At 48.8% G+C, this 15,339-nt stretch overlaps 2 protein-coding genes across 7 annotated transcripts in view; one reads left to right on the forward strand and one right to left on the reverse strand.

The window, feature by feature from the left end:
- The window catches only part of LOC120909855 (zinc finger protein 436-like), an 865,309-nt gene that overhangs the window by 597,534 nt on the left and 252,436 nt on the right, over positions 1 to 15,339 (reverse strand). The gene's annotated exons all lie outside the window — the stretch shown is intronic.
- Positions 57 to 9,454, forward strand: LOC120909935 (oocyte zinc finger protein XlCOF6.1-like). The gene is made up of 4 exons (XM_040321753.1): positions 57 to 216; positions 2,450 to 2,616; positions 2,762 to 2,864; positions 8,731 to 9,454. The coding sequence occupies exons 1-4, from the start codon at positions 183 to 185 to the stop codon at positions 9,381 to 9,383; spliced, it is 957 nt and encodes a 318-aa protein (XP_040177687.1). The 5' UTR covers positions 57 to 182; the 3' UTR covers positions 9,384 to 9,454.

Genomic DNA, 15,339 nt, shown 5'->3' on the forward strand with positions numbered 1-15,339 from the left:
AAGAGGAGACTTTCATTTCTTGTAAAGGAGAAAGCAGTATGGAGGCTCCACCTAGATCCCCCATTATCTGACTCAATGATCTGACCGCCCTTACGCGTTACGTCCAATCAAGCATTTATTGTCCCTTGTTTATTAAGAGGTCTCTAAGCAGTACTTTGTATTCAGTCAGTGTGTATGACGTCATGATGGAGAAGCGGCCGCCCCTCACATCTCCGGATAAGAGGAGACTTTCATTTCTTGTAAAGGAGAGAAGAGTATTGAGGACTAGGGATGAGCTCCGGCGTATTCGCACACGTCACATGCAGAGCCCGCCAGGAAGTCGACGCGGCGCTGCGCTAATCACAGGCAGGGAGACATTTCCCATTCTCTGCAGCCGAGCATCGGGACAATGTCTCCCTGCCTGTGATTAGCGCAACACCGTGCTGACTTTCTGGCGGGCTCTGCACATGGAGTGTGCGAACACACCGGAGCTCATCCTTATTGAGGATCCACCTAGATACACATCCTCTGATTGCGGATGAGCCTTGGTGACTTCAGATCCTAGTCCGAACTTACATGGCCAAGACCACCAGGAAGCTGTCACCTCTGCTGAGCATCTGTGGGTCGGGAAGTGCCTCAGCCATTTATCATTGGTTCAGTAGAGGTGACGGCTTCCTGGCCGGCTCAATCAAAGTGGGTCTGAACGCACCCAAGCTCATCCCCATCCCTAATATAAAGACTAGAGGTCGACCGATATATCGGCCGATATTTGGCCGTTTTGGAGAAATCGGCATCGGCCGATTTTTTTTTTCCAAATTAGGCCGATATTTAACATGGCCGCTAGCGGTGCCACGGCTCTGGAGCTAGGCCGAAGCCGCGGCCTTTCCTGATGCTGTGACCGCGGCGGCAATCCTAGCTCCGGAGCCGCAGCCATCTTGGTACACCCAGCGCTGCAGCCAACCAGCGGGCCTGTAACAGCCAATCGGCGGCCGCCGCTGCCGACATCCTCCACTGTACAAAAAACGTCCCCTGACGTGCTGCGCGCTCTGCCTCTGCCTAAAAACCCCAGAATGCAGCGCGGGCCGGCAGTTACCGGCCCGCGCTGCATTCTGGGGATTGTAGGCAGAGGCGGGGCAGCACGTCAGGGCCAGGGACGAATGGAGCTTTCTTGTGCTAGGAGATGGAACGGAGCCTGGAGCGCTCCGCTGGTGGGCATTCATGAGGTGGCAGTGAATGACATTGGGCTGTACTGGTAGGCACTGATGTGAGGCACTGATGAGGTGATGCACTGGTTGTCACTGATGCGGTGATGCACTGGTTGGCACTGATGAGGTGATGCACAGGTTGGCACTGATGTGATGCACTGGTGATATGCGCTGGTGAGATGCACTGGTGGGCAATGATGGGATGCACTGGTGCATTGGTGGCACTGATGGGCTGCACTGGTGGGCACTGATGAGGTGGCACTGATGGACACTGATAGGTTGCACTGGTGGGCACTAATGAGGTGGCACTGGTGGGCACTGATGTGGCACTGACAGGCTGCACCCCACCTCTCCACCCTAGGTTTTTTGAGATGAGGAAAAAAAAATCGGCCTAAAATATCGGCCGCAAAAATCGGCAACACATATCGGCCATCGGCCGCCCGATTTCCAAATATCGGCATCGGCCAGAGAAAAACCCATATCGGTCGACCTCTAATAAAGACATAGAAACAATTAGGTAGATTCAGAAAGAGTTAGGCCGGCTTATCTACAGATAAGCCGACCTAATTCTGAATCTGCGCCGACCTATGTTTAAGTGTATTCTCTAACAAAGATACACTTAAACATATCTAAGATAGGATGGCTTGCACCGTCCTATCTTAGATTGCAATGTTGCTGATGGCCGCTAGATGGCGCTTCCATTGCGGCCGGCGTAGATTATGTAAATGAGGGGATACGCCGATTCACGAACGAACGCCAGGCCGACGCAGTACTTTTACGCCGTTTATGTAAGAGATAGGCCGCCTAAAGTTAGAGCTAGGCTCTAGTGGAATAGTAATGTTAAGTATGGCCGCCGTTCCCGCCGCGAAATTCGAAATGTTTGCGTAAGTCGTCCGCGAATCGGGATTTACGTAGTTTACGTCCACATCGAAATCAATAGGCCCGTATGGTGTACTTAGCCGCAATGCGCACTGGGAAATGTAGTCGCCCGGCGCATGCGCAGTGACAAAAAACGTAGAAAACGTGAGGTCAAGCCTCATTACCATGATACACGCCCCCCTCCAAGTCATTTGAATTAGGCCCTTACGCCCGCTCGTTTGAGGCTACGCCGCCGTAGATTAGCAGGCAAGTAGATTGAAAATCACTACTAGCCTAGCTAATTTTACGGCGGTGTAGCCTAAACAGGCTAGGCTACGCCGCCCTAAAGTTATTCCAATGTACCTGAATCTACCTAATTGTACTCAGTCAGTGTGTGTTTCCTACAGATGGATCCAGTAAGAGAAATCCCCCAGAGAGATGTCCCCGTCCTCTGAATTCCCGGGACTCCACACAGGAGGACTACAGCATCTCGGAGGATGATCAGGTAGATGAAGCTAAAGATTTCAGTGAGAACAAGAGTCATGAAGATTCCGTTATCTCTGAGGATTTCGAGGTGGGTGATAATTGTAAAGCGCTGCGCAAACTGTTGGCGCTATATAAATCCTGTATAATAATAATAATAATAATTAATCTTAGATGTATATTTAACTATTTTTGAGACATTGTTGATGTTGTAAAAGCATTTTCATCTCTTATAGAAAGAAGATTTAACTGTTATTAAAGTTGAAGATCTTTATGATGACGAGATAAAGGATGATGAGACATGTGCGGTGGAAGGAATCCCTCCAGAGATCAGCACAGGTGAGTAATAAACACTAAATCCAGAGAAGAGTCCCAGATCCTCCTTGTTCAGTCACTACAACAATCTCTTCTTCTCCCCCCTCCTCCTTCCAGTGGAGGATTCAGCAGCCACAAAAACCAAATGGATCCTACCACTAATGCCGCGACACGACCGTTTTTCGGGTTGTAAAAAAAATGACGTTTTTAACCACTTAACCCCCGGGCCATATTGCTGGTCAAAGACCAGAGCACTTTTTGCGAATTCGGCACTGCGTCGCTTTAACTGACAATTGCGCAGTCGTGCGACGTGGCTCCCAAACAAAATTGGCGTCCTTTTTTTCCCACAAATAGAGCTTTCTTTTGGTGGTATTTGATCACCTCTGCGGTTTTTAGTTTTTGCGCTATAAACAAAAAGAGAGCGACAATTTTGAAAAAAATTAATATTTTTTACTTTTTGCTATAATAAATATCCCCCAAAAATATATAAAAAATATTTTTTTTTCCTCAGTTTAGGCCGATACGTATTCTTCTACATATTTTTCGTTAAAAAAAATCGCAATAAACATTTATTGATTGGTTTGCGCAAAAGTTATAGCGTTTACAAAATAGGGGATAGTTGTATTGCATTTTTATAAATTTTTTTTTTTTTTACTACTAATGGCGGCAATCAGCGATTTTATTTTGTGACTGCGACATTATGGCGGACACTTCGGACAATTTTGACCAATTTTTGGGACCATTGTAATTTTCACAGCAAAAAATGCGTTTAAAATGCATTGTTTACTGTGAAAATGACAATTGCAGTTTGGGAGTTAACCACAAGGGGGCGCAGAAGGGGTTATGTATGACCTAATATGTGTTTCTAACTGTAGCGGTGTGTGGCTGTAGGTGTGACGTCATAGATTGTGTAAAAGGGATCACACGATCGATGCCCCCGCCACAGTGAAGAACGGGGAAGCCGTGTTTACACACACCTCTCCTCGTTCTTCAGCTCCGGGGACTGATCGCGGGACTCCAGCGGTGATCGGGTCCCGGAGCTTCAGACCGTGTCGCAGGCGCGCGCCCGCAACCCACGGCTGAGTACTAGAACAGTACGTACCTGTACGTGCTTGTGCCCAGCCGTGCCATTCTGCCGACGTAAATGTGCAGGAGGCGGTCCTTAAGTGGTTAAAGTGTTCCGAATCATTAACACCATCTTTTATATGGCTTGATAAGCCCCCACGGGTTATGCTAGAACAATTGCAGAAATCTAAAGATGCGAGGGGTCTGGCGCTCCCTAACCACTTAGTTTACTACCTAGCGGCTCAGCTGCAGAATATTGCCCGTACCATGATAGAGTTGCCCAGCATGGGAGGGAGGAGTTTAGACTTGGACCCCATTAGGGCCCTTATGTGCTACGCAACTGGGACCTCTTATGTAGCTATGGGGCTGGAGGTCTTGGCTAATGCAAAATCCAATAAACGATTCCCGACCTACGTCCTTATGCAAAAGGTATGGAACAAGATCAAGCAGTTACAAGCAGTTGAAGGCTTTACTAGTTAAAGCCCGATCTGGGCGAATGGCCACGATGAGGAGTTGAGCTCACTGGAGTGTGGGGCACGGTGGAGGAGACATGGAGTCACGGACCTGAAGCACATTTTGCGGATGGTAAAATGCTTTTTTATATTACATGCAGTTGCACCCAGGGATGGACTGGCCATCGGGACTAACGGGACTTGCCCGGTGGGCCGATGGCTCAGTGGGCCGGTCGGCAGGTCCGCTCCGATCTTACCCATTAATCGTCGATAGCTGGCACTTGATGGGTAGATCGGGATTTAGCCACTTAGCCAGCATGCAGAGTAGCGCAGGCAGGAAGCGTGTGTAATAAGTTCTGTCATGTCTCGCTGCGGCTGCTCCCCGGATGCCCCTCCTCTCTTCTCGTCCATCCCCATTTGCTTGTGACCTCATCTGGGATGGACGAGAAGAGAGGAGAGGCTGCCGGGGGGCGGGTGGCGGGGAGCAGCCGCAGTGAGACATGAGAGAGAACTTATTACATACGCTATTTGCCCTGATGTGCTATGTGCCCCCTGCCCTGATATGATATGTGCCCTGTGGCGCTATGTGCCCCCTGTCCTGATGTGCCCCATGCCCTGATGTGCTATGTGCCCAGTGCCCCGATGTGCTGTGCCTCAATGTGGTGTGCTGTGATGGGCCCTGATGTGCTGTGCCCTGTACCTGTTGGGCCCTTATGTGCCCCGTGCCCTGATGTGCTGTGCCCTGTACCCTGATGTGCTGTGCCCTGATGTGCTGAGCTTTGTACCGTGCCCTGATGTGCCCTGTACCCTGATGTGTTGTGCCCTGAGCCGGTCTGGATAAAGTCCAGGGCCACATTTTTGTCCCATTCCAGCCCTGGTTGCACCAGGCGGTGGGGGTGCAGTCTAGCGGGGCCTTGTGGAGTATTTCTCTGACCCCCATATTCCACTATATTGCAGAGGTGTTCCAGTTTAAGGGCTTTATATCCAGAAACTACTCCATGATTCTTCATACATAACAAGACGGTATAGGTGTATAGGTGATGTATAGGACTGACGTTATCCACACCTAATGCTGATGAGAAGTGAGCATTGTCTGTGCTTAACAGGTCTAATGTACTGCTTGTAAATGGAATCTATGACAGAAGATGTGGTTGCGCTGTAATGTCGTTTTTATTTTTTTCTAATAAAGTTCATGTGGGTGTAAAGGCAGGTGTCCCAATACTTTTGACAATATAGTGTATATCGGGGTTCAACAAACCCCCGGGCGCCAGGTCGCAATTGCGACTAGAATTAGTGACCTGGCGGCAGGGACAGCATAGCTAGGGTATTCTGTGTCTCAGCGCGGCGGGGGCGCACGATCGCGCTGGGGCACGTAGCCCCGGTAATTGAGGCCGCGGCCTTCTGCAGGCCTATGCTTCCTTCTGGAATCTGGCGCCATTTTGTAGTGGCCGTTGGTATGACAAGACAACCAGCAATGCTAATGGAGCTTCCCCTGTCTGTTTTCACTGCCATCTCCTTCCCTCTAATTAGAACCCCCACACCATTATCAGTCTGGGGGGGAGGGGAGTGTTAGATGTACTTGCAGATTTTAGATACACTAACACATATTTTTTTTCCTTCTGGGATAAAGGTTTTGCATGAATAAATAAAAGCTGATCATTTTAATCACCCCTGCCAGTGGTAAGTGGTTTGTCTTATCCATGTAAACTGATACATTCTGCTGGAGAGCTTTTGCTTTTGGAAAACTGGCTTGCTGGCAGGATCACCAGATGAAAAGAGAAGAAAGCCAAAAAAAGGAAACTAATGCAGCTATCCCATCTAAGAATTGGTAAGCTGCAATATAATAAACCTTTGCTTTTGGGTTTATTTACATATACGTAGGCAGAATGGCACGGCTGGGCACATGCACGTACAGGTACGTCCTGTGCTAGTACCCAGCCGTGGGTCGCGAGCCCGCGACCCGGTCCGAAGCTCCGGGACCCGCGGACCCGATCGCCGCTGGAGTCCCGTGATCGGTCCCCGGAGCTGAAGAACGGGGAGAGCTGTATGTAAACACGGCTTCCCCGTTCTTCACTGTGGCGGCTGCATCGATCGTGTGTTCCCTTTTATAGGGAGACACAATCGATGATGTCACACCTACAGCCACACCCCCCTACAGTTGTAAACACATATTAGGTCATACATAACCCCATCAGCGCCCCCTTGTGGTTAACTCCCAAACTGCAATTGTCATTTTCACAGTAAACAATGCATTTTAAATGCATTTTTTGCTGTGAAAATGACAATGGTCCCAAAAATGTGTCAAAATTGTCCGAAGTGTCCGCCATAATGTCGCAGTCACAAAAAAAAATCGCTGATCGCCGCCATTAGTAGTAAAAAAAAAAAAAAAAATTATAAAAATGCAATAAAACGGACCTTGGCAGGGCTGGGCTCTTCCAGGCATCACACTTTAGCACTCAGGGGAAATGGAAATCGGTGGTGGAGCTCGCAGACCCCGGCGGGACGTATAGACTTGACTTCCTAAAAGCGAACCAACTGAGCCACTTTCTAAGTGGCCTCCCACCCCCCGGTGCGGAAACACAGACCACTCAAACGACCTTAGAGGACCTTTGCACTGAATCTGGCCCGCTCCCACATGCACTATCCTTGCTGTATTCCTTGCTAAATACCCCCCCTAACGGACACCAGATCCCGGCCCTCGCTAAGTGGGAGAGGGATTTAAACGTTCAATTCTCCCCCTCCAAAACGCAAAACATACTTAGATTTACCCACAAATCCTCCATTTGCTCCAGAACGCAGGAGACGAATTATAAGATCCTGACGCGGTGGTATAAGATCCCGGATCTCCTGAACAAAATCTTCCCTACCTCCGACCCCAGTTGTTGGAGATGCAAACAAGATAGAGGTACAATCCTGCATGTTTTCTGGTCCTGTCCCCGGATCAGGGGGTTCTGGGAAGGGGTGCGCCGCATTGTCCAGAAATTTACAGAGAGTACGGTACCGGATGACCCAGCGTACTTCTTGCTCCATGCGACAGAAATGCCGGCCGGAGCCTATAAAAAATCGATAATCCGCCATCTCTTGGACGCGGCAAGGGCATGCGTACCCCTTCACTGGAAATCCCCCCCATCCGCCAACAACAGCACTCTGGCTTAAGAAGGTGGACGAGATCAGCTTCATGGAGGATCTAGTCCTCTCTGGCCAACAAAGGCAGGAAACGTATACCAAAACCTGGCAGATCTGGAATATGTTTAAATATTCGGAAGAGGGACAGTCCCTAAGAGAGCAGGACTGACCTCTGCCTTGAGACATGAGAAACATTAATAATTTATCGACCCTCAGAAGCCCACTATGCAACTAACGCCCGTGAAGGGCGCTTTGGGACACCCATGCCTGCGCAGCACCCCCCCTCCCTCTCTCCTCCCTTCTCTTCCCTCTACTTCTCCCCATCTCTCCCCCTTCACCCCCACTAAGCCTCCACCCCATTCCCTTGCAGAAAACTCGGAAAATGGAGGAGGAGGCTGGTCCTCCCGGGCCCTTAATCTTGATCCATATCCACATATAGACGGGTACGCCCACTAAAAGGGGGAAAAAAAAAACAGAGATGACCTGTCGGGACTGCCCAGAGTAGAATACGGGGGAATAGTTATGGCTCCCAGGCTTTTAGGCATCCTTGGAAGGCAGGGACCCTACAGAGACCAGTTACTGATAAGAGCCGAGTGAGAAGCCTTACCGTTACGTTGTATTACTGTCTCCCTATGTTCATGTATTGATATTAATGACTCTGTTGGACTGTATGTATATGTTGTGGTCCGGCTCGGACCGGCCCCTCCACTTCTTTACAAATAAAACATTTTGGAAAAAAAAAAATGCAATACAACTATCCCCTATTTTGTAAACGCTATAAATTTTGCGCAAACCAACCGATAAACGCTTATTGCGATATTTTTTTTACCAAAAATAGGTAGAAGAATACGTATCGGCCTAAACTGAGGAAAAAAATTTTTTTTTTATGTATTTTTGGGGGATATTTATTATAGCAAAAAAGTAAAAAATATTGCATTTTTTTCAAAACTGTCGCTCTATTTTTGTTTATAGCGCAAAAAATAAAAACCGCAGAGGTGATCAAATACCACCAAAAGAAAGCTCTACTTGTGGGGAAAAAAGGACGCCAATTTTGTTTGGGAGCCACGTCGCACGACGGCGCAATTGTCAGTTAAAGCGACGCAGTGCCAAATCGCAAAACCTGGCCGGGTCCTTTAGCTGCCTAAAGGTCCGGGTCTTAAGTGGTTAAATGTATTTCCAGCGAATCTCCTTTTTTATATATAGGGTTTAATACTACTTCAAATGTAACTATTTTTCCCTCATTCCAGATCGAAGATACAAGAGGTGCAAAAAGAAGAAACTTCCTTTTATCGCTCCAGACGGTAAAATAAAAGATTATGCCATGGCAGCAGATTACACTTTGGTGAACCCTACTTCCCGGAATCTTCATCAGGAATGGCACAGTGCCATTGAGCCCTTTCCACCATATACGTATGAAGGGAGGCTCACCACCCCTCTTACCCATCGTGTACCTGAAGGAGAAGATCAGGCATTCCTGTGTTCGGAGTGCGGGAAATGCTTCAGTAAACAGTCGAGCCTCGACAGACACAGGCAACTCATGCACACTTGGGAGAAGCCTTACTCCTGTTCCGAATGCGGCAAACGCTTCGGCCATAAAATATCTCTTGTCCGACATCAGAGGATTCACAACAACGAAAATACTTTTTCCTGCCCGTTGTGCGGGAGGTGCTTTGCCCAAAAATCGCACCTCGTGGAACACGAAAGGCAGCACACGGGGGAGAAGCCCTACGTATGTACGGAGTGCGGGAAGCGCTTTGCCGTGAAGAGGGCTCTGGTCAGCCACGAGTCGACCCACGCGGGCCAGAAGCAGTTCTGCTGTCCAGAGTGCGGGAAGTGTTTCAGCCGGAGAGCTTATCTTTTTAGCCATCAGCGGGTTCACCTAAGGCCTAAAATGGTTTGACGTTTTGTACAAGGGTCGTGACTTTAAAAGTAAGACTCGTAGAAGATATATAAAGATACCCTTTATTTATTTTATTTATTCCTTTAGAGTGCGCACAATTGTTACGTTTTGGTTACTTATAACTTTCTAAAAAGAGAAATGTCCCAAGCGCCGTACACCAGCAAACCTGACAATCGCTTAAGTAAAAGCAGCCTTAGCCCAGCTCCGTCCCGTCCACGTTCCAACGTGTTTCGCCCCACCCATTGGGTTTAGGGTAGGGTTGTCCCGATACCACTTTTTTTAGGACCGAGTACAAGTACCGATACTTTTTTTCAAGTACTCGCCGATACCGAATACCGATACTTTTTTTTTAAATGTGTCCCCAAATGCAGCCATGTCCCCCCACAAATGCAGCCATGTCCCCCCATAAATGCAGCCATGCCCCCCCCATATGCAGCCATGTCCCCCCATATATGCAGCCATGTCCCCCCCATATATGCAGCCATGTCCCCCCCATATATGCAGCCATGTCCCCCCCATATATGCAGCCATGTCCCCCCCATATATGCAGCCATGTCCCCCCATATATGCAGCCATGTCCCCCCCATATATGCAGCCATGTCCCCCATATATGCAGCCATATCCCCCATATATGCAGCCATGTCCCCCCCATATATGCAGCCATGTCCCCCCCATATATGCAGCCATGTCCCCCCCCATATAAGCAGCCATCTCCCGCCCATATAAGCAGCCATGTCCCCTATAGATGCTGCCGCGCCGCCGCTTAGTTAATACGGGCGGGAACATTACAGCTTTCATTTGAATAGCTGTAGTGTTTCCCGCTGTGCCGCATATAGACACTCCCCCTTGCTCGGGATTGGACAGATCACCCGTCCAATCCCGAGCAAGGGGGAGTGTCTATATGCGGCGCGGCGGGAAACAATACAGCTATTCAAATGAAAGCTGTAATGTTCCCCGCCCGTATTAACCAAGCGGCGGGGGGGTGGGGGGTACTGAGTATTCGGCCAGGCATCGGGGGCATTTGCGGGAGTACAAGTACTCCCGCAAATACTCTGTATCGGTCCCGATACCGATACTAGTATCCGTTTTGGGACAACCCTAGTTTAGGGTGACCACATTTCCACACTACCATTCAGGGACACCCCCCTCACCTTCCCCAAAAATGGTGGGGAAATGTAGTCTCGGGGTTGATGGGAAATTAGGCGGCGGGTTTTTTGTCAGGTGAATGTGCCACTTGCCACCAGATGCAGTGCCACTTGTCACCCCTAGCCTGCCACCAGATGCAGTGCTGCTGTCACTCCCTCTGCATGAGCCACGTATGTAGAAGGAAAGGAGTGGCGTCACTATCTGGAGAGTGAAGATCACACCAGTCCTTGCTGCTTGTGGCTGGGTGCCGGAGAAGGAGGAGGTGCCGAGGTGGGTGGGGACAGCAGTGCGGCACTAGGCACAGGCCTCGCTCCCAGTCTCACTGTCTAAGAGTAAATTGTCACTGGTTGCAAGATGCCAGGCAGCGCCGGCCCTAGCAAACCAGTTCCGGAAATTTAGTTATTAGTTAGTAGGGGGTGGCTGTGTCCTCTATTTCTTTCCGGGACATTGTATTGTCCCGGAATGAAGTTGCCCGGGACCAGGGACAGACATGTCAATTAAGGGACAGTCCCGGGCAATCCGGGACATGTGGGCACCCTAATTGGGTTTAGTCATGAGGCCATACGACCGGCTGAAAGTGGAACACTGGCTTGCAGTGCCTGCTTTGTAATCTAGAGGGGTGGGAGGTACTTGGGTGAGCTCAGGGCTGTCTTTCCCGACAGTGCCACCCTTGGTTCCCCAGATGTGCAGGTAAGCTAATCAACTTCAGACTGTTCTCAGGATTCCCAACGGTGGTGATTGCTAATTGTGTGTGTGTGGCTACTGTATCCTCATCCTGTTTTCTGCACTGTCATAGACAGTAGGGGGCAGACCTGGCTAACCAAGATTTGGTTATAGCAGCTGGGGCAGGCAGTGGCATAGTAAGACTTGGAGGTGACACTTGAAAGCTTTAAAGAGGCATCAGGAGGGCAGAATGCCCGCTGGCACTGGTTAAGGAGGTCTTGGCATGCTGGCTTGTTCAGTGAAGGTGAGAGTCTTTTTAAAGGTCAGAGAGAGTGCAGAGCAGTGGCGGCTGGTGCTCACATTTTTTTTGTGGGGGGGGGCGCAAACAAACTGAAAAAAATGCCTATAAATTACCGCCACTGTGCCATCAAACGCAGCTACTGTGCCCCATCACTTGCTGCCAGTGTGCCCCATCACTTGCTACCTGCGTGCCCCATCAATTGCTACCTGCGTGCCCCATCAATTGCTACCTGCATGCCCCATCAATTGCTACCTGCGTGCCCCATCACTTGCTGCCAGTGTGCCCCATCAATTGCTACATGTGTGCCCCATCAATTGCCGCCAGAGTGCCCCATCAAATGCTGCCAGTGTGCCCCCCGCCTGGCACTTACCTGTCTCGGTGCTGTCCTCCACGCTCCGAGTCCTCCATGTCTTCTCCTGTCCTCTGCTAGGATTTGATGCCTGATAGGCGTCCAATCACAGCGCCTGTCGCTTCAGCCAATCAGATAACATGGTAAACAGGCCCGAGCACCTGATTCGCTAAGAGATGGATCAGTGTTAGGGAAGCGATTTATTTACACAACACTGTGTAAACGGCGAACGCACAGCAGTGCGCCCGCTGTTTACCAATTTGGAAGCCTATTAGAGCCGACAGCTCTAATCATGCACTTCCAAAAAAAAAAAACGCCACTGTAATTCAGATGCCTGGCACCCGACAAGGGGCCGAACACCCAAATAGGGGGCGGCAGCGGCGACAAGAGATAGATTCATGCAATGTCCTGAAAGACTCCCGGAAACAGAGTTATCCGGTTTTTAACTTGTATCTATTGGTAAGCCTATAAATAAGGCTTACCTGTAGGTACAGTGAATATCTCCTAAACCGGTGGTCTCCAAACTGTCCGCTGGGGGCCAGATGCGACCCTTTGCTTGCTTTTATCCTACCTTTGGGGCACCATCCACCTACACCAATGATGGAGCATTATTCCTCCCACTGACAACAATGGGGCACAGTTCCTCCCAATGACACCAATCGATAAACGCTTATTGCGATTTTTTTTTTACCAAAATTAGGTAGAAGAATACGTATCGGCCTAAACTGAGGGAAAAAAAATAATTTTATATATGTTTTTGGGGGATATTTATTATAGCAAAAAGTAAAAAATATAGCATTTTTTTCAAAATTGTCGCTCTATTTTTGTTTATAGCGCAAAAAATAAAAACCGCAGAGGTGATCAAATACCACCAAAAGAAAGCTCTATTTGTGGGGAAAAAAGGACGCCAATTTTGTTTGGGAGCCACATCGCACGACCGCGCAATTGTCTGTTAAAGCGACGCAGTGCCGAATCGCAAAACCTGGCCTGGGCATTTAGCAACAAAATGGTCCGGGGCTTAAGTGGTTAAGCGTGTGTGGACACATCCATATATTCAACTTCAGGGTGATGTCCAGTTTCTGGCTTGCTTCCAAATTTGGTATATCAGCTCAAAAGTGCTTATATATTACACAGACATTGGCACAAGGAGGAGTATAAAAGAATGTACCTTTATTTTGCCAGTGCACCAAACAGTGGGTCCCATTTGCACACCACTACGCCCTTGAGTCAGTGGCATACCTGTATAGATCCACAACAAAAATTAAAGGTGCTGCTCAAGGCTCCGCCAGGTCTTCTTGCATGATAAACCACTAGGAGTGCTGACAGGGACCGAGTTTGCCCCAATTCAAAGCATCCAATCCAGTAAGGAAAGGAAGTCCTAAAAGTCGCACCGAAAAGTATGACAGCCTGAGTCCGGTCTCCAACGTGTTTCACTCCACCCCGATTTAGCTCTGGGGTGGCATGAAACACGTTGAGGGGGCCTGGCCTGGTTGGAGCCCAGGCTGAGGCTGTCAAGCACCTCCTCCCAGGGTTGTGCTGCGATGTGCGACTACCTTTCCCTGCTTGATATTACCGTATATACTGGAGTATAAGCCGAGACACCTAATTTTACCACAAAAAAAAAAAAAATGGGAAAACTTATATAGCTAGATTCAGATACAGTTACGCCGTCGTAACTCTGAATCTACGCCGTCGTAAATTTAAGCGTATTCTGGAAACCAGATACGCTTAAATTAGGCTAAGATACGAGCGGCGTAAGTCTCCTACGCCGTCGTATCTTAGGGTGCATATTTACGCTGGCTGTTAGGTGGCGCTTCCGTTGAGTTTGGCGTAGAATATGCAAATGAGCAAGATACGTCGATTCACGAACGAACGTGCGCCTGTCGCAATTAGTTACGCCGTTTACGTAAGAGATACGCCGGCGTAAAGATAAAGCTGCTCCCTCGTTGGCGCAGCCCATGCAAGGTATGGACGTCGGAACAGGCCTATCTTTTTACGTCGTTTGCATAAGTCGTACGCGAATAGGGCTGTGCGTAAGTTACGTCACGTCGTAGGCAGTGTTCGACGTATCTTAGGCATTCTATCCGACGCATGCGCACTGGGATTCTTTCACGGCATGCGCCGTTCGTAAAAAACATCAATTACGTCGGGTCACCAGTCATTTAAATAAAACACGCCCCCCTGTTGCACATTTGAATTAGGCACGCTTAGGCCGGCCCATTTACGCTATGCCACCGTAACTTAGGAGGCAAGTGCTTTGTGAATACAGCACTTGCCTCTCTGACTTACGGAGGCGTAGCGTAAATGTGATACGCTACGCCGCCTCAAAGTTATGCCAGTCTTGCTGAATCTGGCTAATTGACTCGAGTATAAGCCTAGGGTTTCCATCTGCATGCCTCCCTGTGCCCATGACTAGACTGACGTTTAACATGGGAGTTTATGGAAGGGGTGCCCAGGTTTGAAAAATCGGTGCTCCCCAGCCGTAGGTTCCCCAGACAACAAACTTTGTACACTTACAGAGTAAGGGTGGGGCTACATGTGTGCCAAGTTTACGGCCGGTGATCTGCCGTGCTGGTTCCAGGTATCACGGAAGTTCCAGCGCATGCGCGAACTGAGGCGCAGAGATGGTTCCAGCCATCGGGAAAGTTCCTTCAAGCACTGCGCAGGTGCAAACTTGCTGACGGAAATCCCCGAACGGCGGCCGGCATCCAGGGCGACGTGGACTTAGAGGAAAGTGGCCAGTCGGCCTCACGTCCTCGCTGCGCTCGGACGGCCTCCTGGCTCTTTTTTTAACATCCTCCAATACACAGGGAATTTAAAGAATGAGCCTGGATGCCGGGCGAGGTTCGGGGATTTCCGTCGGGAAGTTTGCGCCTGCGCAGTCAGTGGAGGAACTACCCCCATAGGGGAACATTGAGGACAAGTCACCGGGTCCCCAAAGTCTGGGAGATCAGGTGCAAAAAAGGTGACTCGAGTATAAGCCGAGGGGGGCATTTTTCAGCACAAGAAAAAATGTGCTGAAAAACTCGGCTTATACTCGAGTATATACGGTACTCCTGCTCTGGCTTGGATTGATGTTGAAATTGCTGCTTCTATTGTAACCATCACACACTAAAGCCAACTAAACTTTATTTAAAACATATAACTCGTTAGCAGCAAATTTGAAGGCTTCAAAATCTGCATAACTATTGGCTAAACCTTTCGTTATACAAGTCCTTGTAGAGTTTCAACGCAAAAAGACTCGTGTTTCCCATCATCCTTAATTTCTAGACATGTGCACACTGAAATATTTTTTTTCGTAATTTCGTTTTCGTCCGAAAAATACATTTATTTGGTGACTCCCAAAATTCATTTTTATTTATTTTGTTTTTCGTTAAAATGCATTCGTCCGAAAATCCAAATTAAGGTCGAATCTGTCATTGAAGGCTTATGGTGTCTGTCGAATGTTCTAAGAAAAAAATGAATAAAAGAAGATTCGACAGAATCTTTAAAAAAAA

This window comes from Rana temporaria, chromosome 8, assembly GCF_905171775.1.
Source record: "Rana temporaria chromosome 8, aRanTem1.1, whole genome shotgun sequence".
NCBI lineage: Eukaryota > Metazoa > Chordata > Amphibia > Anura > Ranidae > Rana > Rana temporaria.

Bases quoted from the DNA above. Each gene is read 5' to 3' on its own strand.
- LOC120909935 (XM_040321753.1), top strand. From the start codon at position 183: ATGATGGAGAAGCGGCCGCCCCTCACATCTCCGG. The intron at 217-2,449 runs ATAAGAGGAGAC...TGTTTCCTACAG, and splicing joins GCCGCCCCTCACATCTCCGG to ATGGATCCAGTAAGAGAAAT. The intron at 2,865-8,730 runs GTGAGTAATAAA...CCCTCATTCCAG, and splicing joins CCCTCCAGAGATCAGCACAG to ATCGAAGATACAAGAGGTGC.